At 54.3% G+C, this 24,333-nt stretch overlaps 9 protein-coding genes across 9 annotated transcripts; 5 read left to right on the top strand and 4 right to left on the bottom strand.

The window, feature by feature from the left end:
- Positions 1 to 250: 250 nt before the first annotated feature.
- A1O3_05916 (uncharacterized protein) lies at positions 251 to 2,116 on the bottom strand (the record flags this gene model as incomplete). The annotated part of the gene is made up of 1 exon (XM_007736036.1): positions 251 to 2,116. One exon carries the CDS (start codon positions 2,114 to 2,116, stop codon positions 251 to 253), a length of 1,866 nt encoding a protein of 621 aa, XP_007734226.1.
- A 409-nt stretch (positions 2,117 to 2,525) lies between these two features.
- Positions 2,526 to 6,177, top strand: A1O3_05915 (serine/threonine protein kinase; the record flags this gene model as incomplete). The annotated part of the gene is made up of 3 exons (XM_007736035.1): positions 2,526 to 2,624; positions 2,661 to 3,833; positions 3,883 to 6,177. 3 exons carry the CDS (start codon positions 2,526 to 2,528, stop codon positions 6,175 to 6,177), a joined length of 3,567 nt encoding a protein of 1,188 aa, XP_007734225.1.
- Positions 6,178 to 6,485: 308 nt separating this feature from the next.
- A1O3_05914 (alcohol dehydrogenase) lies at positions 6,486 to 7,676 on the top strand (the record flags this gene model as incomplete). Its single annotated transcript, XM_007736034.1, has 1 exon — positions 6,486 to 7,676. One exon carries the CDS (start codon positions 6,486 to 6,488, stop codon positions 7,674 to 7,676), a length of 1,191 nt encoding a protein of 396 aa, XP_007734224.1.
- Positions 7,677 to 8,256: 580 nt separating this feature from the next.
- Positions 8,257 to 10,388, top strand: A1O3_05913 (uncharacterized protein; the record flags this gene model as incomplete). The annotated part of the gene is made up of 3 exons (XM_007736033.1): positions 8,257 to 9,119; positions 9,206 to 9,346; positions 9,416 to 10,388. The coding sequence occupies 3 exons, from the start codon at positions 8,257 to 8,259 to the stop codon at positions 10,386 to 10,388; spliced, it is 1,977 nt and encodes a 658-aa protein (XP_007734223.1).
- Positions 10,389 to 11,359: 971 nt separating this feature from the next.
- Positions 11,360 to 12,542, top strand: A1O3_05912 (uncharacterized protein; the record flags this gene model as incomplete). The annotated part of the gene is made up of 2 exons (XM_007736032.1): positions 11,360 to 11,365; positions 11,499 to 12,542. The coding sequence occupies 2 exons, from the start codon at positions 11,360 to 11,362 to the stop codon at positions 12,540 to 12,542; spliced, it is 1,050 nt and encodes a 349-aa protein (XP_007734222.1).
- A 127-nt stretch (positions 12,543 to 12,669) lies between these two features.
- Positions 12,670 to 13,848, bottom strand: A1O3_05911 (uncharacterized protein; the record flags this gene model as incomplete). Its single annotated transcript, XM_007736031.1, has 5 exons — positions 12,670 to 12,846; positions 12,900 to 13,015; positions 13,140 to 13,168; positions 13,222 to 13,414; positions 13,461 to 13,848. 5 exons carry the CDS (start codon positions 13,846 to 13,848, stop codon positions 12,670 to 12,672), a joined length of 903 nt encoding a protein of 300 aa, XP_007734221.1.
- Positions 13,849 to 16,318: 2,470 nt separating this feature from the next.
- A1O3_05910 (uncharacterized protein) lies at positions 16,319 to 17,317 on the top strand (the record flags this gene model as incomplete). The annotated part of the gene is made up of 1 exon (XM_007736030.1): positions 16,319 to 17,317. The coding sequence occupies one exon, from the start codon at positions 16,319 to 16,321 to the stop codon at positions 17,315 to 17,317; it is 999 nt and encodes a 332-aa protein (XP_007734220.1).
- A 763-nt stretch (positions 17,318 to 18,080) lies between these two features.
- Positions 18,081 to 22,115, bottom strand: A1O3_05909 (uncharacterized protein; the record flags this gene model as incomplete). The annotated part of the gene is made up of 1 exon (XM_007736029.1): positions 18,081 to 22,115. One exon carries the CDS (start codon positions 22,113 to 22,115, stop codon positions 18,081 to 18,083), a length of 4,035 nt encoding a protein of 1,344 aa, XP_007734219.1.
- A 1,006-nt stretch (positions 22,116 to 23,121) lies between these two features.
- On the bottom strand, positions 23,122 to 23,614 carry A1O3_05908 (uncharacterized protein; the record flags this gene model as incomplete). The annotated part of the gene is made up of 2 exons (XM_007736028.1): positions 23,122 to 23,377; positions 23,436 to 23,614. The coding sequence occupies 2 exons, from the start codon at positions 23,612 to 23,614 to the stop codon at positions 23,122 to 23,124; spliced, it is 435 nt and encodes a 144-aa protein (XP_007734218.1).
- Positions 23,615 to 24,333: the final 719 nt, after the last annotated feature.

Here is a 24,333-nt window from a genome sequence, read left to right as displayed (position 1 = left end):
GTCAAGTGTCTGCGTGCCTGCATATCTTCTCTGCTTACCGTACGTAGTAATGTATGTGTCACTGTATGCCAGATGCTAGATGCTAGATGCTAGATGCTAGATGCTAGATGCCAGAACAAAATGAATAAATGAATATTCAGAATATTCCAATGGTCTGGATTGCTGTACTGTAACTAATCATGGAGCCCAATCTAACAACCAAAGCGTCTGAGACCCTCACCGTCTCACGGGCACATTGGTTACTAGTAGGTCATGCCTTGCAATTCTCAAGAGGCCGGAGAACCTTTTCGAGAAAGAGTTCCTGCAGAGCTAGATTGTCCTCGCCGCTGCCGCTGCCGTCGCCTCGAAAGCGATCAAACTCGGGTCCGAGGCAGCGGAAAACCGCATCGGCAAACATGTCGCCGGCGCGAAACGCCACGTCGACAGGATGAGCGTCTTTGGCCGAGCGGTCACAAAGCGCCTCTCTCAGACCGGCGGCGTCGTTCTGGAAGCCGTCCATGAGTTCTCGGTGGAGACGACGCAGCTCGTCCCTGCTCAGAGACTTGACGTCTTTCGTCGGAGAACTCGCAGAACTACCTTGTCGTTGCCGTCGCTCGCCCATGGTCTGGAGGTAGATGTCCTTGAGGGGCCGCCACTTGCTGATCTCCAACAGGACCAGGCCGAGGCTGTAGATGTCGTAAGCCTTGTGGAACACGGACGCCTCGTCGAGATATTCGGGATGGTGGTAGATGCCGGACTCGAACTCGTGCTTGAGTTTGAGCGAGGGCTGGTCTTTCTCCGCCGGCCGAGAGTAGGCGAAGCCGACAATGTACGGGCTCTCTAACGATCGGCCAGCCGGCGATCTCGGGAAGAACAGGACGTTTCTGCTCGAAAAGCTCTTGTGCATCCAGTTGGCGGTGTGGAACAAGAATAGTGATCTGGCCAACTCGCGCGCAAGATGGACGCGAGCGCTGAGAGAAGGCTTGTAGCTGCCGGAAAGATAGTCCAGCAGCGTTCGCGGTTTCCCCGAGTCACTGCCTTGGCCTGGCCATCGATACAGGAACAGATACTGGCTGTTTTTCTCCTCCGCCGCGATTCCAAAGCAGTCGAGAGTGTGGAACGAAGGGTGCTTGGGCGCGTTCAGGAGAAGGGCCAGCATGACGATGGCATCCTGGACCTTTTTCTTCTCCTCGTCAGATTGGGGCCAGTCGTACTTTTTGGTCTCGAAGAAATATTTGACCCCGTCATAGGAGATGGTTCCTTTGAAGCTGTCGCCCGTCCCTAATGCTTCGCGATCCTTGAACCGATTCGGCATGATGGGCTGAAGAGAGCTGTGAGAGCTGTGCATTGTCTGCGAAAGCAGGCCTTCCAGTTCCTTCGCATCTGGGCTGCTGGGCCGGCAGAGGCTAATGAATTTCAGCAGTGCAGCCGAGTTTTCCGGTAGATTGATCAGTCTTCGTAGACTGTTGGCCTCGATCATGGATCTGAGTTCGTCCATCTTGGAAGCCAGGACGACGTTCTGATACTGCTGCAGTTGAAGCGCCTCCCGCAGCTCGTCCTGGACTCGGTCTCGGAGCAACTCGCTCAGTTTATCGATGATGTTGGCAATCTCTTGCAGAAGATCCTGGAACTTCTCTTTGTCGACGGCGGCAAACCAGAACTGTTTCAGCACACTGGTATCGTGCCTGATCGTCTTGGCCCGGTCGAGGATCCTGTGCCGTTCCTGCCGGATGTCGTCTCTCATGAGGAAGGATAGCGATTCATCCACAGGGGGACTGTCCGCAGATAGATCTTGCGACGCGGCAGGATTCCCCGCTGGCTCGACCGTCAACTTGTATCGTTTCTTCAACGTCTCGACGGAGCAGAGGAGCTCACTCAGTTCGGCCAGCGCCTCTCTGATGACGGTCCAAGGGAGGCGCGGGTCAGCTTTCTCGTCACTGAGCCCTGATCGCCTGGACCAAGACAGCAGTCTCTGCTCCTCAAGCAACAGCGCGATGCGGAAGTAGACCGCATGTTTGCCCACCCCCAGAGCCGTGGAGATCAACTGGAATCCCTTGATGCAGCCGGCCAGACACTGGAAGCTGAATCCAATGAGGCCGGCGAGAGCGGCTGCTTCTGCCACGCCGCCGGTAGCCATTGCTGGGTGAGTGAGTGTGGACGTTCTTGAGGAGGCACAGATGGCGTGGACAAGAACAGGGTGCAGCCTCATCCCGCATGCCAAGTAGGTCCTAGGCTCCTGAGCCTGTCATCCGAGCATAGCAGTTGGTCAGTGGCGGCGTCCAATAGAGCTACAGGGGCTCAGGGGCTGTCGAGTTGTGGCGAAGGCTTTGCATTCCGACCGGTCAAGGCCAGTCAAAGAAAAACCAGATCAGCCTCAGCTTCAGCCCTTTAATTAGCCATCTCCGTTGGTCAATCACATGCACAGCAGACCTCCATGGAGGGGTAGTGGGCGCTTACCATGCTAGGCATTCATCCCTTGTTTCCTGTTTCGTGAGTATCTTCCCCTCTCTCACCGTCCTTTTTCGACTTCCCTTGACTCGCATTCAATGGCAGTCTCTGTCCGGCGTTCGTCGACCATCAGACGAACAGACCGTTCCACTTCGCACCAAGAAGCACCCGCGGCTTCTTCTCACGAATTGGAGCATGTAAGTTTTAGAATCACTACTTGTACTCGTGACCAGGGGCTCAGAGATGCCTCTCCAGACCATCTTTTCTCGCTGTTCGTATCCCTGGTGGCACAAGTCCACCTCGGCATCAGTGATGTTGAACAGGGCTTCATCGCCGGATTCATGCACAAAGAGGTGGCCGTGGCGGATTTTGGGGCGCGATTTGTTGGTCGAGGACGATCCTTTAGCGTTCGCTGTCTGAAATTTAGCCCGCCCGACAAGAGTCTGGCTCTGAAAAGTGTCTTGCCCTTTGGCGACTTCAGCAGCTGGGAGGAGAGAGAAAGGCTGGGAGATTTGATCTTGGAGCTGCGGTGTCTGAGCCATCCCTGGCTTCGCGGCCACCCAAACATCATACAGCTGCTAGGCCTTGGTTGGGAAACAGATCCAGCACACCTCGCTAGGAAATGGCCAGTCTTGATCCTCGAGTATGCCGACGGCGGCACCCTGCAAGACTTTCTTGGGCGACATCAAGACCTCACCTTCCGCGAGCGCGTCAAACTCTGCCTGGACATCGCGACTGGCCTGTATGCGTTGCATCGCTGTGCGGTGGTGCATGGGGATCTGAAGCCTGCAAATGTGCTGGTTTGCCTCGAGGTCGACCATGGTGACCGCAAAGAGTGGACAGCAACCCTGGCCGATTTCGGTGGGTCTGTCCTTGATGTCGGAGAGCATGAGCGTGGTCGCCTGGCCATGGGGAGTTTCCCGTGGCAAGCACCGGAGTGGAAAGACTGGTTGAATCGACAGCAGCTCTTGGCCACCGACCTTTATTCGCTAGGGCTGCTCATTTGGAGCGTGATGGCGGGAGGATTGGAGCCCGTGGTCCAAGACGTCGAGCTTTTTGGCCTGGAAGAACACAGGGACGATTTCAACGTCTTTCAACAGCAGGTCTCAGAGCTGAAACGTCACAGACCTGCGCACTTCGTCGAGTGTCTCATGCAAGCTGCAAAGACACATTTTGCACCACAGGTGGACCACAGATTGATAGCCCAGTTGTTGGCCGTAACAGTGGTGACTGACCCTGCCCTTCGCAGCATCGAGACCTTACGCGGCTTGCTTGAGCATGCGCTGGACCAAGACGAAGTGCCAACTCTCGTCGACCAGTCTCTTCGGATACCAGGGAAGAAAGATGAGGGAGACGAGTTCTCGTTCGCTCCCATCACCACAATCTCCCACCTAGAAAACATCCTGGTGCGTGGTGTGCCGTCCCTTTCCCTGATGCTACTGACCGCGACCGTAGATGGGCCCAGACATGCTCGACACATTGGGTCCCACCATCCTGGAATATGTCCGAGAGCGGCTGAGAGACACGTTTTGGCGAAGTGAGGAAAGTGGACAACGAGCATCCGCAGCTTTTTCACTGGCAATCGACGCTCTTCGCTCGAGGTCGGGGCCCGAAGCAGAGGCTGCGTGTCTGGAATGGCTTCAACGCGCAGCTCAAGCAGGAAACCAGTCCGCACAAAGCCTGCTTGTCCGATTTCACCGGACATTCCAGCGTGAAATCCCATCGGCCGTACAGGCAGAGATCGAGGGCTGGATTGTCGGCGCAGCCGAGCGCAACTATCCGGCTGCCCATGAGGACCTGCACCTTGTCCTCACCCCTGAAGAGAGCCAAAGCGTGTGGCGAAGAGTGAGATCACGGTTCGCCAACATTGGATGGAACCGTTTCGCGCCGCTGTACGAGAACATGTCTGTCAGCTTGGAACAGCTCGATCGGGATACCCTGATATCGATGACCGAGCGCATGCAGAGGCCGGGCTTTGTCCCAACGCAATTTGATGTCAACGAGCATGGAGACAGTCTCCTTCACTTCGGTGCGTCCGCCGGCCTCAAGCATGTCGTGGCTGCGTTCGCCGGCCCCAACCTTGTCGTGTCGCCATGGAAGCTGGCAATGCCTCTCGATATAAATTCCTTGGGTCGCTGGGACGAATCGGCTCTGCTTCATGCGTGCCGCTCCGGTCACTTTGCGATCGCGATGAACCTGCTCGACTGCGGAGCCAATCCGACTCTTGCAAGTACTGCAGGCGACACACCCCTCCATTGGGTGTTGAGCTTTGAAGGATCAGAAGCCGAACAGCTTGCACAAAGGCTTGTCGTTGCTGGCGCGGCTGTGAACGCGGTGGCGAAAGAACACAAATACCAGTGGGCGCCCTTGTGCGACTACGAACGCGGTACGCCCCTTCACCGGGCTGTAGGCAGGGGCCGAGTCGATGCGGTCGAAGCTCTCCTGAAAGTGGGAGCTGCCGCGGACGATGAAGGCGACCGGCCCGACCAGAAATGCCCCATATATCTCGCGGCGCAATTCTATTACCCCGAGATTCTGGACCTGTTGCTTCGTTCTTTGGATATCCATGCGCCGGCGGCGAGGCGCTATCGCGGTCTGTCGCTGTTGGTCGCGGCCATACATGGCACCGACTTGTACGGTCTCAGGTTCTCCATGGTAGCCCGTCACGGCGAGAAATGGCTCTCGAATCTCCATCGGACGGTCGACGTCCTCCTGGAGCATGGGGCGTCTGAGCACCTGCACCACTTTCCCGCCGGCCTGGACTGCGCAGGCACGACACCTTTGCAAGTTGCTGTGGGCATGGGCAGCTCTGAGATACTCAGTTATCTCCTCGTTCACAAGGGGTGCGCGTCGGAAGTGAACATACGCACCTTTGTCTGGTACTATGGCACGCAAATGGTTCCCTTGGCCACAGCCATCTACCGCGCTCAAAAGGAGGCGTTTGATATGCTTCTAGCCAGCGGTGCAGACCCTTTCCAGCCTCACTTCGATGACGACGGGAAACAGCTATCGTATTTGTGGCAGTGCGCCTTTGCCGGGCATCGGGACGGCTCCTTTGCTCGGACTCTCCTGGCTCGTGGCGTCCCCGTTGATCAACGCCCCCCAGGCTACGAGACCGCTTTTGCAGCCGCCGTGCGTAACCGATGTTTCCAGCTGGCCAAGTTTCTTCTCGAAAACGGGGCGGACGCACATCTGGAGTTTCAGGAAGGGCTTTACCTGCAGTCCTCAGACGCTGCCACCGTGCTGGACTACCTCATCCGTGAGCAAACTCGGTCGGCTTTAGGTGCGATTGAGTGGCTGTTGCACGAGGTGCCGGACATGAACTTCATCGTCTCATCCAGCAAGCAACGCAGCGTATTGCACAGTTGCGCGGTGGCCAAGATGTGGAGGACCAATGAAGCTGGGGAGGGAGGGTGCAAGCTGATTGCCGACACGCTCATGGCCCATTTCAAGCCTGTGCAGGAGCAGCTGGACATGAAAGATGCCGATGGGCAGACAGCGCTGTACTGCGCCACCGTGATGAACAACCATGTCATGGTCAGGGTTCTGGTGGATGCGGGAGCACACCCAGGCGTCGAGAATGACGCCGGTCTGTCGGCCGTCGACGTCAATTCCATGATATTGCAAATGCTGGAAGAGGGCGATCCCAGGCTGACCGATGAGATCGATCCCCGGCCCATCACGGCACAGATCAGGAGCAGGGTACAGAAGCAGACTCTGATCCGTCAATCTTTGCTCCCGGATACCTGAACCTGAAGCGCTCTATTCTATTCAGCCCCTTCGGCCGAAGAGCTCCACCTCATGATCCACCGTCTTTCATATGCCATTTGCCATATTTTAGGTTATAGGAGACGATGTGGTGGATGCCGATGGCACATTTGTCGGCCGATGGGTATTGCGACAGCACGAGAGCCTGTACGGGTCTCTCCTTCGACGCCATGTGAGAGTGTGGGCGAGTATTAAAAGGCGAAAGGCCCCAAACCCAGGCTCGATTTCCCATATCTTGCCAGAGACAACGTAGTCCAGCTTCCCGTCGCCTGACCATCCACCAGAACAGAATGTCCAAACAGTTGGCCGCGGCCACCAAGAGCGCGGGCTCGCTGCTTGCCCGCTACCGTCAGTTGTCACCATCGGCAGCGGTCTTCGTGTCGCCACTGTGCCTGGGCACCATGAACTTTGGAACCAGCATGAAGGCCATGTTGGGGGAATGCTCCAAGGAAACCACCTTTGAAATCCTTGACTATTACTTCGACCAGGGGGGCAACTTCATCGACACTGCCAATTCCTACCAAGGGGGGGGGACCGAGACCTGGTTGGGTGAATGGATGGCAGCTCGGAAGAACCGCGACCAAATTGTGCTCGCCACCAAATACACTGGACCGCATAGGCTCCAAGATCCAAGCATCCAGATTCGCGCCAACTATGGCGGCAACGGAATCAAATCCCTTAGACTCACCTTGGAGGACTCCTTGAAACGATTGCAGACCGACTATGTCGACGTGCTGTACGTTCACTGGTGGAACTATACGGCCACCATCCCCGAGGTGATGCACAGTCTCAATGATCTCGTGGTCTCGGGCAAAGTGCTCTATCTGGGCATATCCGACAGTCCAGCTTGGCTGGTTGCAAAGGCCAACCAATACGCGCGAGACCATGGTCTGCGCCCCTTCGTGGTCTACCAAGGCCCTTGGAATGCCGCGTTTCGAGATCTCGAGCGCGAAGTCGTGCCCATGTGCCGCGACGAAGGTATGGGAATCTGCGCCTATTCAGCTCTGAACTCGGGGAAATTTCAGACGGCAGCCGCTTTCGAGGAACGCAAGAGCAACAATCCAGGGCGAAATCTCACGGCCGTGTCTACAAGAGACAAGCAGGTCTCCCAGGTGTTGGAAAAGATGGCGGATGCCAAAGAGACCACCCTCACCAACGTGGCCTTGTCGTACATTTTGGACAAAGAGCCGTATGTCTTTCCCATCGTCGGCGGCAGAAAGCTCAGCCATATCAAGGGCAACATCGAGGGCTTGTCAGTGACTCTGACCGAGGAGGAAATCGTCGAGATCGACAACGCGTACAGCTTCGATCCTGGCTTCCCGCATAACTTCTTGAGCGGAACGCTGATGCAAGGCTGGGATGCGCCGCAGAAGTTGGCTTCCCGTGCTAGCGAAGTCCGGTGGACACAGTCTCAAGGCACGTTCGACTGGGTTGAAAGCCCCAAAGCCATCCGACCTGGACCTGCTACATCAGGCGTGTGATGATAGATCCCAGGTAGTTGGTTCAATGGAATCCGGCATATAGTTTTGTAAGGGTTTCTTCAGATCCTCCTCTTCGATCTCGTCCTGTACTCCGTACATGAGCCGTGAAAGGTCCGTGTCCGTGTGTGTGGGCTCAGTGTCTCGAGTTTCGGCCGACGCTAGACTAGGGTTGCAGTTGGTTCGTCACCCGTCACCGTCGGTGCCACAGTCTAGAGAACTCGGTGAGCTGCGACAGGTTCAGAAGAGAATTGATGCCTTGCCCCAGACCAGGTATCTTGCCCAACTGCTGCTTGCTCCTGCCATTGTCAGGACCGGTGCCAGAGCCAGTGGTTACCAACCCATCCGCAGCTTGGCATCCGGAACCAAGACTGGCGCAGGGCGGAGGCGGAGGTTGAAGGATTCCAATTCTTCTTCAGAGTTGCTCGGCAGACGATTGCTTTCCCATGTCTCTCTCGGGAAGACAACCCCCGGTCGATGCTGATATTGATGTCGATGTCGATGTGCAGCGTTGGTGGCCCTGCAATTCCAGCGCTACTCCTCTTCCAGCCGCGCCGTCACCTCCATCTTCACCTTCAGCGTTATGGACCCGTCCACCCCACGAAGACCCATCACTTCTTGCCTGGAATGCTACCGGCGGAAGCAGAAATGCAATCGCAGTCGGCCGTGCAACCATTGTCGTGCCCGGAAGGTGCCCGAGAAGTGTTGTTATCTCAGCAGTGATACTCCCTGGCCAAACACGCCTCCAGCACATGCAGACTTGGTGGCGCCGGTCCCAGTCCACGAGTTAGAGGATGGTTCGAACGTCGATGAAGATACCCCATTGCCGCCCAGTCTTGTCGATCGAGCTGGCTATTCCTCAACACCAGGAAGTAGCACGTTTGTCCGCCTGGAGAGCGAGAATCTGGACTCAGATCTCCGTCCTCCATCTCTGTCGATAGAGTCGTCGTCAATACCACACCAAGGGCGCCGACGTGCATATTTGCGCTTAGTGGCCCGGCTTCCACCACCAGACATCGTTCATGCGCTTCTGGAGTTCTTGTTCCTCGATGTCTACTGGACCATCATGGTTATCGACGAGCACCAAGTGAAGAACTCGTACCTTCAGTGGCTGGCCGTGCCGGTTGAAGAGCACCTCAGAGCACGTCCGGGCGAAAGGCAAAGAGAAATGCTCTATTTCCCTGCGTTACTCTTCCAGGTTCTGGCACAGATCCTACACCATATTTCTCCATCACACCCTGCCGTCAAAACCATGGGGCTAAACGACAATGCCGAGTGCCTTCACTTGTCGCGAACTTTCTACCTGATCGGCTGTAAGTTGATCTCCATCCTTGGTCGGCATCATCCCACCTTGTGCTCAGTCGAGCATGATCTCATCTCTTGTTCCTGGTTGAAGGATTCGAGTCGAGGGGCAGAAGCATGGCGTCGACTGGGAAGTGCGGTCAGGTAAGACTCTCGCCACCCTTGAATGGGGGCTACGTACTAGAGCTTTCTGAAACCCAATATTGACTCTCGTTTCTACATGGCTGCAGCCAGGCTCAAGAACTCGGGCTGCATCGCCTTCCTCAAAATATCACGCAGACGCCCGACGACAGCCTGGAGTCGAAGCTTTTGAAAACATGGGATCTCGAGCACCGAAAACACATTTGGGCTCGCCTCTTCATTCTCAGTAGGTAGGTACAACCCGTATCTCCCTCGACTGCACGGCAGAACAACTTGGCTGAGCCGCATATTGTATCTAGTACTTTGGCATTGGCGCTGGGCAGGCCTCGACTCCTCCACCGAGAGGACTTTTCGACCCCTGCACCCTTGAACTGTGAGTATCCCGAAAACCCATCCCGGACGCTTCCACTGGCCAACGACACCTCGCGCATCACCACCATGATGATCTTCCTCGCATTGGCGCACAAGATCCACGATATCTTGTCCTTTTCAGCCAACGGAGTCTTTCTCAAGGATTACTCCAAGGTGCTCGCGGTTCACAATGACATATATGCTCTTCGAGAAGAGTTTCCTCTATTACTACAACATCAACCTCTTCAGTCAAATCCAGCGTCCACTGCTGCACAAACCCGAAAGCTCGAAGTCTTACGCTCGGGGATCTTAAACGCGACCAATGCCGTTCTCATGGCCCTCCACCGACCGTACATCGCAAGTCAAGCGACAAGTCGCAGAGCCGCCATCACTGCCGCCCTCGAAGGGTTGAATCTGCAACAAGCCGATTTCGACCCCACTTCTCACACGTACTCTAAGCAATACGGCACAATCTTCTACACTATCGAGGCTTCTATATTCCTATGTGGCATCATGATTGGACTACCTTCACCGGACCCCGGCGAAGACTCCCACATTGAGCAGGCCATCCTGCAAGGGATAGGTAGACTCGCCGCCATCAAAGATAATAGCCCCTTGGCCGAGTCCGGGGAGCAGATGTTACGGCAATTCTACCACAAGATTCAAAACGCCCGACAGCAGCCACCCACTGATTTTGTTATGGAGAACGATGGCCCTCTCAGCCACCTTCCTATACCATCGCCACAACGGCCTGCCTACGAAACCTACCATTCGTTCTTCGGCGGTGGAGAGGGCACTTTTGCGTCGTTTGATCTCCCTCAGGATCCGAATTTGGCTCTTGAAGACCCCTCCTTGGGTGACTGGGGCGATCTGTTAGAACAGGATGACTTTGTCTGGCCACCCTACAGAGACATTGGGTGAGCATTGGGCCGCGAAGTTGGTACACCCACATGGTCAGAACGACGCGCGATCAGCGATACCAATGGCTATGCCACTGATTCAAAAAGAAACTAAGACGAATGAAGGTTGTTTCTTGCCCCGGAGACGGACCCTCCTAACTTCAAAGAGGCAGACTTTAACAGAGCCGAGGTCGAGAAGTAGAGTCGGAGGTCCCAAATGATCTCCTGTAAGCAGGAATGCTGACCGTAACTTACAGTTGGAGGTAGAACGTCAGATGTAAGGACCAGGCGCTCGATGAAATGGGAGATTGAGGGATGAAGTAGATCTACCCTCCCATCTACAGTCAACAGAGCAACCTAGAGTCAGACTATTCTGATAGACTGACAGCTGATAGAGGATCACAGTATTGCATTAGTATGCCAAACGAATTGTTGATGATCATGTAGGTACTGTACTGTAGTTTTTACGGATCCTATAACTCCGTACTATTCGTTATACGATGTAATTAGGGCGGCATGACCTTATTTCCCAAAGGGAGCGGCAACATCAACATCACATGCATCAGAGCCTCGGTCTGGGCTGCTTATTATTCGGCCTGGGGCTTAGGGGCTAAGGGGCTTAGGGTTAATGCTTTTAGGGACCTGGGGCATCAACCCGCATCAACTGCACCGCACTACTGCACCGACATCATTCCACCTCTCAACTCTCCACCATCTCCATCTTCACGCGGCTCAATCTCAATGTCTTTATCAATCTCAATCCCAAATCCCAAAACAACAACACACTGACTCTCGCTTCCTGTCCTCCACCGCTCCGTCTCATCTGCTTCGTCTCTGTGATCCTGGGTCTCCTCTGTATTCCTGTCTGGCCAACCACCACGAACCGAACCCGCGCCTCACATCCAACCTCGCGTCTAGCTCGAACGACCTCCCGAACGCCCTTCTCTTCCGTCAAAGTGCCGACTCGAACTGCAGACTGTTCTGGACAAAACTATGGACGTACGTCTCGTCGCCTTGGATCATTACCAATTCGGCACCAGCACCAACAGCCTCAGTCTAGTCCTCTCACTCTCACTCCCACTCCCTCCGTAACCATACATCTGATCATAAGCTGATGCTCTTGTCACGTTAGTCGCCGACGCTGTCGCGCTCGTCGTCGTTCGCGCCCGGCCCACACCGACGCTCACACCCGAACCTGCACCATCTGTCCCTGGCGCCATTGACGCCCAAATACCCCATCGACCCGGCCGACTATTCGGCGTACTTCAACCCGTCGACGTCGGAATTGCACACGACGGCGTCCATCAGCCAAATCGCCAGCTTGCCGTCCCCGGGCGGCATCTTGACCAGCACCCACTCGGCCACCCATTCGAGGGCCAGCTCGCGGACGAGACTGAAGAAGAAGGCGAGGTCGACGGTGTCGATTCAAGCGTCCACATATGGCGGCGCCCCCCACCTCGGCACCCCGTCGGGGGCATTGAGTAGCGAAGGGTTTGGTCACAAACATCACGCCGGGTTACATCTGCAAACGTCAGATCCGTCCTGGTTGATTCAGACCGGCTTGGCCTTGACCGAGGGGTCGAGAGAAAGCAAAGGCCAGTCGTGGATTTTTAAGCGAGATTCGTCGACCTCGTTACAGACGCCGACGGATGAGAGAGTTGCACTAAGGTCAGGAAGAGCGACGCCCAGTGTCAGTCGCCGCAGCAGCCAGATGCGGAGTCGAAGATCGTTGGCCATGACCCCGGCTCTGACCACTCCCGTTGATGAGCCGTCTCCGGACTGGGCAGATGATCATACTCAAGCGGAAATCGCTGCACAGGTCGAAAGCGACTTTACTGACGAACTTGACGACGATCCCTACGGCCTTCTTGACTTTGAAGGGCAATTTGACAGTGAAGACGAAGAAGATGTACGAAAAGAGATCTCAAAATATCGCCTGGGCAGATGGATGGATGGAATTGTGGACGTTTTTCTGCGTTTAGAAGACTTCCCCGATCCTCAGTCTTCAGACCTCGAGGCAGGTCATTCCCCACCAGTTCCCGTGCCGGTAAAGGACGAGGAGACTGCCAGTGTGGCATCCGAAACCTCGGTGGAAGCTCCGCCCGAAAAGCCCAATGGTATGTGGGACGATGTGGCCTGGTTTGGCCGTTTGCTAGCAAGGACTGTGCGGTCATAGCTGAATGTTAACCGTGGACGCTCTCGTCTCTCCTTCATTTCTTCTTTCTTTTTTCTTCCTTCCTTCCTTTCTTCCATTCATCCAATGGTTGCCGACTGTCCGCTTCTCACATCTTCGCCACTGCAAATTAGTCCGACAGGTAGATCGTCTCTAGTTCGTTGCGCGGTTTCTTGTTTGCGATTGCGACGACGCTGACCTCCTCGTCTTCATCCCCAGAGTTTTCTCGCTTGAACCCAGCGAGCTGTCGCAGATTCTCCAAGGCCTTTTCCTGCTTGATCTTGACTCTAGCAGCTTCCACCTCTGCCTGTGGGTTGGAGTCAGCGAGTACACTTCATACAGGGTCCTTGGCGCACGCACTCTTTGTCGACGGACTAACTCCAGCGCCTCTTCCCTGGTAAGGGTATCTGGATCTCTTTCATCCAATGGGATAGGGCTTAGAGACCGTGGAAGTAGACCGAGGACCTGTAATGCTTCTGCCAGAGTCAGAGTCAGAGTCGGCAGTGCAACAATCTTGGGGAGACGAATTTTTGCTCCTATAAAGGAAGATGAACACGGCAATAGGGCGCTTGTCGACCATCTCCCCTTTCCACACCGGACCGGCTGCTAGCGGCTCTGCTTCTCCCAGGCTAGATGTTGTAATCAGCGTCCTCCCAGCCTTCAAACGTCTCATATCACGTACCAGAATCCCGTATCAACTGCTTGACCTTTCAAAGCCTTTTCCGGGACGGGGTCGTTCACAGATGCAGATACTTCATGCTCTGGGGCGTCCAGCTGCTCTGCTTTTCGCTTGCGCATGAATTCAACTCTGATGGATCCAAGTCGTTGGTACTTTTTCTTCGATTTGGACGTGGCACCATCATGTATCTGGTCGGCTTCTCCTTGTAAGTGAATGCTCGCAGTGCCTGAGAGATGACATACTTATTGAAAGCTCTTTCCAGCGGAAGGGGTGCAGTTTCCGCTCTGACCCAGCTCCGCTCTCCGCTCCGCGTGTACTCCGGTTCAACTGTCGGGAATGGCTTTTCTTGTACTCTTCCTCTGTCACAATTGGTGAGACAACAGACTGCCCATCGACATAAGTACTCAGTGACAGGTAATCGAATTTGTGGAATGAATGGTGTCCCTTCACCACATAATCGATCTGGAAATTCGCCCCGGGTATGGCTTCGATGTACTTGACGATTGTGGAGGATCCCTTGGATGACACATACGCGCTCAGCGCCCCGTTGTCGTCAGCGCTGGGCTGATATTCTTGACACGTCTTTCCGCCACTGGAGATTGTGACCTCGACTTTGCCGAGGATCGCCATGGTGTGAGGTCGGAGCCGGTGCGTTGACGGTGAAGGTGAAGCTGACGAGGAATGGATCCAGAAACACCGGTCTGCAGTTGATGAGAGCAGGATTGCAGAGCAGGGTAGAGCAGGGTAGAGCAGAGGTGAGTAGAGTGAGTAGAGTAGAAAGGGTAGAGTGAGCAGATTAGAGCAGAGCAGGCTATACAGGGAAGGCAGGAACGGCAAACAAAGGTGGGTAGACACTTTACTTCACTTTACTTCACTTCAATCTCATTATAATGTAGGCCTAAGGCTGGGTGCCAAAATATATAGCGGATCATTATAGAATTTCAATATTCGAAGGGGAGATTTACTCTAGAGAGGCCGTAGAGTATATCTAGTATCTTAGAAAGATAGTTCTCCGATAGAGCTGGAGGGTTCCCTAATCCTGTCGAAGTAGTAGTAAGATAAACCGCCTTTGATTCTGGCACCCACCCTAGGCCCTGATATGATATGTTATATACCTGCAATACAAATATCATTAAGATATACACATACACAATCAGGGTTCCTATGCCGGATGTATCCTTCGACGCCTTGCGAGCCTTTCTGCCGAAGGGAAGGGATGCCTAATGCATGCCCATCCATACCTATACCCATCGGTACCCATACCCATTGCCAATGGCATAACCCCTGCCCGCCATCATGGCCATGGCGTTGTCGATGTCGATATCGCCCTGATAGCTGCTGTCACGGTTCTGTTTTTCCCGTGCTGTCACAACTCCCCTCCCACCCCTCCCAGCGATCGTTTATACGGAGCCGGAGGACTACCCCAGCCGTAGATGGAGTTCTGTTCACCTCTGGTTCCTCTGCAGCTTTTGATGGAGGCCGTCTTCTTTATCTTGGTTATCGTTGGTCGTCTTCTTTATCCCGGTGGTCGTTGGTTTTTATAATCCCCATCACCACCTTCGGCGAGGGCCACCCATAGGACCACCCATCCGATGGGGAGGTGGCCCCCGTCGCCCGTGGCGCATCATGCCTCCTCCCATGCCCATGCCCATCCGCGGTGGCGGCGGACCATAACCTCGCCCGTGTGGCGCCACGATCACAACAGGTCGTGGTGGTGGCCCGTAGAAACCACCGTGGTGTCGAGGAGAAGCGCCGAAACACATGACTGCTGATGCCAATAGTGTGTTATCCTCAAGGAATTGAATTCCGGATAAATTGGACTAAAGGTATGATTGCGTGGTAAGGGTGAATAAGCTCGGACGGATATTGTGAGTGAAGGCTTTGGTCTGATTCTGTATACAGATGTATCCGTATCTGCTTTAAGGATCTGTGTGGTTTATGTTTTGTGTCTTGTGTTTTGCAGAGACCAAGTTGAATGACGACGCAAGCAAGCAAGCAAGCAACCCGGCCTCGAGTCCTACTTACCTACTTATACATGGCGCATGGGCATTGGAAATCCCCGCGTCTTCCAAGCATTGGCGAAAAGACTGCAGTCCAGACTCTCAGCTGGCCATCATGATGTCGTGCGTGGCCCGAGGGCCAGAGTGCTGGAGGATGACGTCTCGGCGCGGCCATTGCGTTCAGCTGAGGTTGAGCCCTGGGAGGCTTTGGCCGCCAACCCACCTACCACTGGCCTTGGCCCAGGCAGTACTGTACGAATACGAAGTACGAAGTACGGAGTACATAGGTACGTATCGGGGCACTCCGAGTGCCAACTTGGGGTTAGGGTTAGGGTTATAGGTACTGTAGCCTGAGGCTTTAGGCGGCCTTGGGGCCTTTAAGCCTTATTACGTAGCCTATCCCAGTCGGGCCCTCACTGATTGTTAGGCTCCGGCTGTCTGGAATATTGTAGTGCCACCGCCGAGCCACTATCTAATGCTACTGTCCGCCCCCCCTACGGCCGACGGAAACACAACTCCGCGGATCTTGCGAGGATCTGTGCTGTATCTTGAGGATGGAGGATTCGGCAGGTCTTTGCGAGGGTGCGAGAGGCATTTCTTGGGCCTAGACGAACAGCCATGGCCGATAGATCAATTAATTGCGCTCCTGTAGGTGCCTGGTTCCCTGGTCCTTATGCTCGGCGCCATTCCTCGCCAACCACTCTACGCGTCCAACAGACCGATGCGTGACGCGTGACGCGTACGGCATCGCGATGTACTGTAATGCACTCTCACCGTGCCGCAGGGTCCTGTGACAACACACATCACATCACACACTGGTTGGACAGTCAGTTGACCACATTGCCGACCATGTTCTCCGTAAACAAACACAAACAAGTCTAAGGGCCAACAGCCAACAAGACATCGCCCATATCATTTTGGTTGAAATATATTTACCTCTCCTGTATGTACGGAGTACATGTATACCTACCTATCTTAGTCGAGGTCCAGCCTCCCAGTCTCCTTTGCCATCAACCTACCTATCTACGCCACCGGCCGTGATCTCTCCTCTCTCGACCTCATCCTCATCCCTTGATTACCTAGTTAGGATCAGGTCAACAATGCTCCCATCTGCTCTCGTCCCGCTGCTGTGCCTGTGGCTCCCATTCGCCTCGGCGTGGGGCAGCCTAGGCCACCGCACCGTGGCGTACCTGGCGAGCATGTACTTCACCACGCCATCGACGGTGATGACGAACCATCTATTGAACGGCCAGGACATTTCCGAGGCCGCCCTGTTCGCCGACAAGGTGCGCCACATGCCGCAGTTCGCATGGTCTGCCGGCTGGCACTATATTGACGCCCGCGACGATCCACCGCGGTACTGCGGCATCAACATGACGCGGGACTGTGGCCATGTCAGCGGTGACAGTGACAATGACCCCAGCGGCGGCTGCGTGGTCACGGCGATTGCCAACCACACGCGGCGGGTTGCCGACCTGTCCTTGCCGCCTTACTACCGCGGCCAGAGTCTGCGGTTCATGATGCACTTCTTCGGCGATGTGCACCAGCCGCTGCACACCGAGGCCGAAGACCGCGGCGGCAACGAGTACGCCGTCGTGTTTGATGGGAAGGCCACCAACCTGCACAGTGTTTGGGACACTTTGATTCCCAACAAACAGGCGGCGAGAACGAGTCACAATCACGATGACAATGAGATGCAGGCCGCGAGAACGAACCGCGAAGGCGACGAGATGCTGGCCGCGAGAACGAATCACCAAGACGATGAGATGCTCGCCGCTTGGGAATGGGCGCGCGCCCTATACGACGACCACGAAGACCAATTCCAATCCCAATCCCATCCGCTCGACCACGAATGCCTGACGGATTCGACCCGCTGTGCACTTCAGTGGGCGACCGAGGCCAATGCTCACGTGTGTTCCTATGTCCTGGCCAAAGACGTGCACGGGCAGGACCTCGGGGGCGAGTATTACGAGGGCGCGGTCCCCATCATCAACGACATGGTGGCAAAGGCCGGACGACGGTTGGCTGCGTGGATTAATTCCATTTCCGAGTCTGCCAAAGATGATGGGACAGAGACACTGCTTCGAGCTCAAACATGATGCGACAGGGACACTGCTTCGAGCTTAAACATGATGCGACAGGGACATTGCATGGAGCTTAAACATGACATGATTATAGATGATGCGAAAGGGACACTGCTCCAAGCCCAAACATGATATGATATAAATACGTATATGAGATCCAGTCCTTTAAGGGGCTAAGGCTGCAATCTCAATCTCTGTACTCCTCGAAAGACGTCGAGATATCCAATATTCTACCCTGTGGTAAAACAAAGCCCGCCGAAGCTTCCACCGAGTGCTCAGTCCAGTCCAGTCACTTTGTCCTCGTTCCCGCCCTCGCCCTCGCCCTGCCCTAATTTTATTCGGATTGTCTCTGGCCTGGCCATTCAGACTTCCTCATCCTCATCCTCTTCCTCTTCCTCGTCTTCTTCCTCGTCTTCTTCCTCGTCCTCACCCTCACCCTCACCCTCCCCCTCACCCTCACCCTCACCCTCACCCTCACCCTCACCCTCACCCTCACCCTCACCCTCATCTGCATCTAGGTGTTAAATGGATGGCCTGTCCACGGCCTCCCTTCCTGGTTTGAAGGCGGGGCAGGATGACAAGATTGACGGGGGAAGAAGGTGCAAGACAAGGTGCGAGGTCCGCAGTATTGCGATGGGAGTGTGATGGGACGGATGTGACTGATGTGGCGAGGCTGGGGCGCTGCACGAGACGCTCTCGGCCTGCAGCAGCCACAGGCATTACTACCTACATGTAATTTCCCACCCTTGAAACTACCTAGGTATGTATAGTAATACAATCAAAGGCTGTGGCCGTGGCCGTTGGTCTGTTGCATGACCTCTTGCGCCATCTGTTCCCCTTTTCCATCCATGGTTGATCTGATACTGCGTTGAGCGCTTGACACCAACCCCCCGTAATGATCCTCGAGTCGGCCTTTCTCCACGTAGGTCTTCAGCCTCACTTGCTCCTTGTCCAGGTCCTTGCGCAGGCCTTCCATTTCATTCTCGGTGAACCTTTCCTGAAGACTGTTGGGGAAGGACTCGCGTTCCAAGATCTCACTCGGCGACAGCAGATGGACATCCACCCCCTCCACCTGTCCCCATGTAAGAACCTGCTCAATGGTCTTGAAGAGACTGGTCTGTTGCATTTCGCTTTGCACTCTCTGGTCGTCTTTTCCACTGGTTTCGTTGAGCAACAGCCAATCATCCCGGATCATCGCTCTTCTCCAGATCAGAGCTCGAAGATCATTTTGTTTGGCCGTCGTTGATCTGGAAAGGTCCACTACCTTCAACGCCAGCGAGAACTCTTGTCCGCGGATCTCGGGGTCTTCTTCGGGGATTCCTGGCCAGTCCATGGGGTCCATGAGAGTCAACACGTCAACCAGTTCTTCGGCCGATAGAGGATTTTGACGCAACAAAGTCTTCAGCCCCTGCTTCAATTGTCTCTTCAGCCCTGCAAACTTCGCCACCCAGCGTGTAGCAAAGGCGTCCAGGGCGAGATCAGCTGCTGCTTTTTCATCAAGTGCTGGACCAACCACCGCCGTCACGTGTGTATGAATCCGTTCCTGGATCTCGATAATGGCCAGTCCGTTGTCGTATTGCTCGAGATCGTCTGGTATCGTCGAGGTCCCTTCAGCTGCTGCGAGGCCTGCCAATTTGGCAAGCGAGAGCTCGGTCTTCTTGTTCCAAACATCGTCCATTTCTTCGGCTGCCACTTCGTGAAGGGTTCTCTCCGCCCGCAAATAGTTTCCATTTCCAACAATGTCATGAATCCAGCTCAATTTGCCGACCTTTTGACCTAAATGTTCGGCCAGCTTGAAGAACCACGCAAGAAACTCCTTCTTCTGGTCGTCCTCTTCGCCCTTCAAGAGAAGAGTGCCGCACTCGTCATCTTCAATCAGTCGGCGGAAATATGCCACTGCCCATCCCTTGCCAAATCTATCAAAATACTTCTCTGCTTTGTTCTGCATCTCGGCAAGTTTTCGTTGGTTCGCCTCGGCCAGAGAAGGGTCGGCCACGACCTCCGCCGTCAACCTTTTGTAGTAGTCGTAATGCAGATTGACCAGCATCCCAAAGTATCCCAACTTCTCGCTCAGTTGAATAGCACCCGGCATGTTGAAAGCGGAAATGACCTGCAATGGTTGAGACATTCGGTCGATTTCTTCATTCCGGATAGCCTTGATCTCGTCACTGAGAACTTCGGCGTCCTTCTCATGCGCTTTCAGCTGACACTCGGCTTGAGTGTACTCTTCGTTGACAAGCCGGGACAACAATTCAACCTGGACAGGCAGTCGCGCAGCCAGTTGTTCAAGCGCAGCTTTACTCGGTCCCCCATACGGCTTGCCATCAAGATCGGTAGGCATCTTCTTCTTTTTGTTTTTGCCGTGGGCGAAATCCCACCACTCATTCAAGAATGTGCAGATGTCGTAGATGAGACGCTCACCGAACCGGAGCGGCTCGGGGCGTGACGTCCACGGGTGGTGTATATCGACAGGAAAGCCCGATACCAAGACCCCATCTTTGAAGACTTCGTCTCCCAGCCCATAAATGGGAGCATTGTCTTCTCGGAACTTGAAGGCGGCACTGTATGCTGCAATCCACAGGTCGGCTGCTTCGGTGAAATAATCCGCAACGACCCTGGGGTCTGTGACATCCATGGGTTCCAATTCGCGGATGCAGTCGCCCAGCTCGGACATTAAATGGTCAACGTGCTCAACACTATTGACCAGCCAGTGTCTCACTCTATCCTTTTCTCCTTTTTCTGGATCAGGGTATTTCTGGCGAGACTCGTGCAAGGCCCGAAGAGTGAATTCAAGATACGACATCTCCCGGTCACTCTGGGGATATTTTCGTTGAGCATCTTCTTGAACTTTCCAAATCGCTTGTGCGGCTGCCAACTTCTCCGCGTTCAGCAGTAGCTGAAAGCGCGTGTTCCGGGAAATCAAGGACGGGTAGTGTTCAAACAGATGCTGTGCCAAGTCGTCGAGAGCTTTGGCCCGGATTCGCATTTGCATTTCGACGGAAGGTGCACTCTTCGGAAGATGCTTCGACGACGATGAGAGGATCTCGGAGCTGATCTCCAGAGCAGCTGTTTCGACTTCTTCCGCCGAGTAGCCTTGACCGGCGCTTTTGAGATCCAGAGGATTTTGTTTGATACTTCCGAAGAAGACTGCTTGCTCGATTTTGCTCTTTGCACTGATCCGATCTTCAAGCTCGTCAACATCAATCTCGCCACTGTGCCGAGGATGGTAAGTCAATCTGACTATGCCAAAGCCTTGTACTCCAAAAATGACCGAGGAATGTTTTTCCGAGGGGTCGAGTGCAAATCCTAGCACCTGGTAGAGTCTACCTTCCTGAAAGCGGACCGAGTCCTGAAATGGTTCAGGAAGCTCCTGTCGTTCCATCAGAAGTTGTGAGGATGGAGTCTCTCGTATCTTCGCGAGGGAGAACACGACGATGGCTGTTCCGAAGAGAACAAACGCCACCGGGTGTGATCTCGCCACGCACAGACGAGGCCTCCAGGATCGTTCACCTGGATTCGAGGGCGAGTAACAAGTTATGGGGTGGACCACTTTGACCTTGGCCCCTTGGTCGACAAGCAGCTCGATGATATAGTAATTGATCCGCTCCGACGTCGACACCGAAGCGAGAGCCATCATTGGTACACCATGGCTCTCTCGTCGAGCCAATGCCATGCTTGGGCCTGCCGAAAGTTCCACGTCCAGGATTTGGAAATCAAGTTGTGCTTCTTCCGGCATCATCGATTTCAATGTCTCGAGCACTTCGTCTTTGCAACTGAAGGAGGCCTCAAGGGTGTTGCCGGAGCTCAAGGTGGTACTCCATAGTTCCAATTCAGCGTCTTGGGTTGCAATGACAATGTCTCGCTGCCCCTTTCTTGAGCCTCCTGCCTTAACAATCGGTATCCCCTTTCTTCGATCGCCACCGAAGACATTCCGAATACTTCCCAGTAGGCCGCCGGTACCGTTAGTGGACTTCCGAAGGAATTGCACTCCGATGCCAGGTCTCCCCATCTGATCCCGAATGGTCAAATGAGCAGCTCGGCCGTGTCGTAACGCAAGTATGAAACCCGACGGCTCTGCATTGATCAACTCTTCAACTACTTCGCTGCTCTGCATTTGTGGTATGGAGCCCTGTACGCTGGAGGTTTGGCCGGGTAGGAAAGACGAGGCGCTGGAGATTGTTTCCCAGTACACGACCTTTCCCAGTTTCGCCGAGACAGCAACAACTCCAGGTTCGCCGCTCGCTGCTCGTGCCGTAAAGGTTGCCAGCGGCAACGGATCATCGACCGAGGCTGGTGGGAATGGCAATTTGAAGGTGATGACATCTCTTGAAGAGGGAGTGGACGCGCTTGAATTGTACGGCCAGATTATGGCGTCGGTATGGGTCAGGGCCAAGGCGTAACCATATTCTGGAGAAAGCACGCAAGAATATGGAATTGTAGGACGATTCCTGATCTGGTCTGGCAGAGCAGGCAGCTGCGCGACAGTGTAGAACTCGTTGTTGGACAAGACGAGGCCCGAGTTGGGCGATCCCGTCGCTCTTTCAGACCGCTTTTCGGGTCTTTTCGTACCTCTCAAGGTCAATTCTCTTGTTGGCACAACTGGAACGGTGTGATCATGGGTTTTCTCGTCGGTTGTTTCGCGTCCGGCGACCTCGTTTATGCTTGCCTCAGCTAGAGGCTCAAAGGTATCTTTTCGAAGGGCCGACCGTTTTCGTTTCGCTTGTGGTAGCTTGATTGAATCATCCTGTCCTGCGGACGGCCGAGATCTCTTGGGCCGCAACGACTGTAGACGTGAGGTCTCCGGCGAGAACATCGTGGGCAGGTCAAGGCAACGCCCAAGATGCCGGAGCACTGTAGAAAGAAGGGCAAGGCACCAGCGATGAACTACTGCCTCAAAATTATTTCATAGGGATGATGAGATGCGATTGTTATGACCGTTGTAAACCCCGACCACGTTGGCATGCGTCTTTCGCGTCCGCCAAGCCTGCTTAGTTAGCGAAGTCATCCTTCTTCTTCTGGGCAAAAATGGTGCCGCCCTATCGTCCCCCGGCTCCGCATCCCCGGGTAGGTGCCGGGGGAATGTTCACCAGCTTCAGAGCCACAGGGCCCAAACACTCGAACAGGTAGCAGTACTATTACCTGCTGAGCAATCAGTTCATCTAGAGACTCTCCGCGACGTTGTGTTTACCTCAACGACATGGTATTCTAAATTTGACTTGTGTCGCTAAGTATTGAATCTACTTTAACATACCCTGTAGAGAGTCTACAGCATATCGTCTTGAAATGGTTCCGGCCTTGACATGGCTTTCGATCCAGTTGCTAAATAGTTTCCCCTGGAGCTTTAACTCGCAAAAGATAAAAAAGGTCACATACTCGTTCTCAGCTAGATCGAGGATGCAACAATGCAAACAGCAAAATAAGAGGTGCACACTGAAGAGCCGATACCCATGCGCGGAATAGCTGGATTGGTCTATCACCGGTAACAATGAAGGGAGACAGGGGGAAACTATGCGTCGGTCACTGTATATTCCCTTGTGCACAGGCAGGGTGAGCGTGGGCTATGACTTTCTAAGTCTAGAACATGTTTAGTGTCTCACGAGTGCAGCAAACGCATCGATTCTGCATTGCTACTACATGTCGATAGAAGCCATTTCATTCATGGGTCCTCACCCCCTGGTGCGACCTTGAGGCTTTGGAGCAAGGTAACTGCTGTTGTATCATAGTATACATTGGAGCACCATCCTGAGCGCCATATATGAGAATGATCTGGTCACCATCTGGATGACCGGTCATCTCTGGAAAGGATTTGTTTTGTGGTATTACAACTTCTTGTCCTCCTCATCAACGCTTCCTGCAGTGATGCTAGAGTCAACGCTCTCTTCCTTGGAGAGAGTGGAGGCTTTCTCGATGTCATCCACGCTCGGTCCATGCAATTGTTCCTCAAAAACGGGTTCGGCATCGAGGGTTTCGAACTTGGTCTTGAAGTCACCTAGAGCGTGGGTGCTGCTGTTGGATCGACGACGAGCCTTAGTGAAGTTGTAGCCATAGTCTTCGATCTCCTCGCCCTCACGGCCCCTATCGATGTTGTGAGTATGAGTTCCAATCCCAGCAAAGGTCAACGGTGAGGTCATACCAGTTTCCCTTGCCGAATCCTTGTTTCTTGACACTGTTTGGGTCGGCATCGACGTGACCGTGTTTGGCGAAGTAGCGGGGGACACGGTCCTCAACACCGGCGGTACCGTCAGCAAGGGCGCTGTGGTTGCGGTCGTTTCCTTTGTTGGTGCGAGTCACTGACGAGGGGTCAGTAACCATCGATACAGAGCCCGGAATGACTTACTGATGAAGTAGAGGAGGGACCTGGCACGTCACAAGTGAGTTAAAGAAGTCGTAGTGATTTGAGAGACGAGAGTATCGTTGATTACAGCTGAAAGTTCAAGTCAGCCTGAGTCAGGTGAAGTTGAACAAAGGATGCGCGGCCCTGCAGTCAAAGCGAAGAGAAGCTCGGACCACATTGACGACGATCCTTAAAGGATCGGGTACGGCACCAGGCTCACTCACCTTGTGTTGGTCTGTGATAGGACGATAGGACGATGGGATGTTAGGATGATCCGAGGCAGCTATGGGAAAGGGCTATGTGAGTTGTTTGAGAGAGTTGTGGTTTTGTTTGAGTTGTTAGTTTGGGTTTGGAGCCTTCTACGAGATGAGGGAATGGACAGGGTGATAAAGGCTGGAAGCAAGCGGCACGTGTCAGAATGTTCTCATTGGGGGAAGAAGACGAGCGAAGAGGCCAGATGGTGTTCAGGCTGCGATGGAGATGCTCGTTGCTCGCATGACCTCCCTCGTCGTTCTGGTGCTTTCCTTCCAATCGTCATAGCCCCTTCCCCGGATTGTTCCTGGCATTTTAGTGGCTATCTTGAACCTCTAGTACCGAATATGGAATAGCACATCCACTAGTCAGGGATTGTGCACTTGACCTCATCCCCACTCCGGCACCGGAAAGGCCTGCTTCCAGGTACCAACGATCGATCGAG

The sequence above is a fragment of the Capronia epimyces genome (assembly GCF_000585565.1).
Source record: "Capronia epimyces CBS 606.96 chromosome Unknown aczIQ-supercont1.4, whole genome shotgun sequence".
In the NCBI taxonomy this organism is placed as follows: Eukaryota; Fungi; Ascomycota; class Eurotiomycetes; order Chaetothyriales; family Herpotrichiellaceae; genus Capronia; species Capronia epimyces.
Note: the sequence above shows the minus strand (reverse complement) of the source record. Positions and strands in the feature narration are given on the sequence as shown.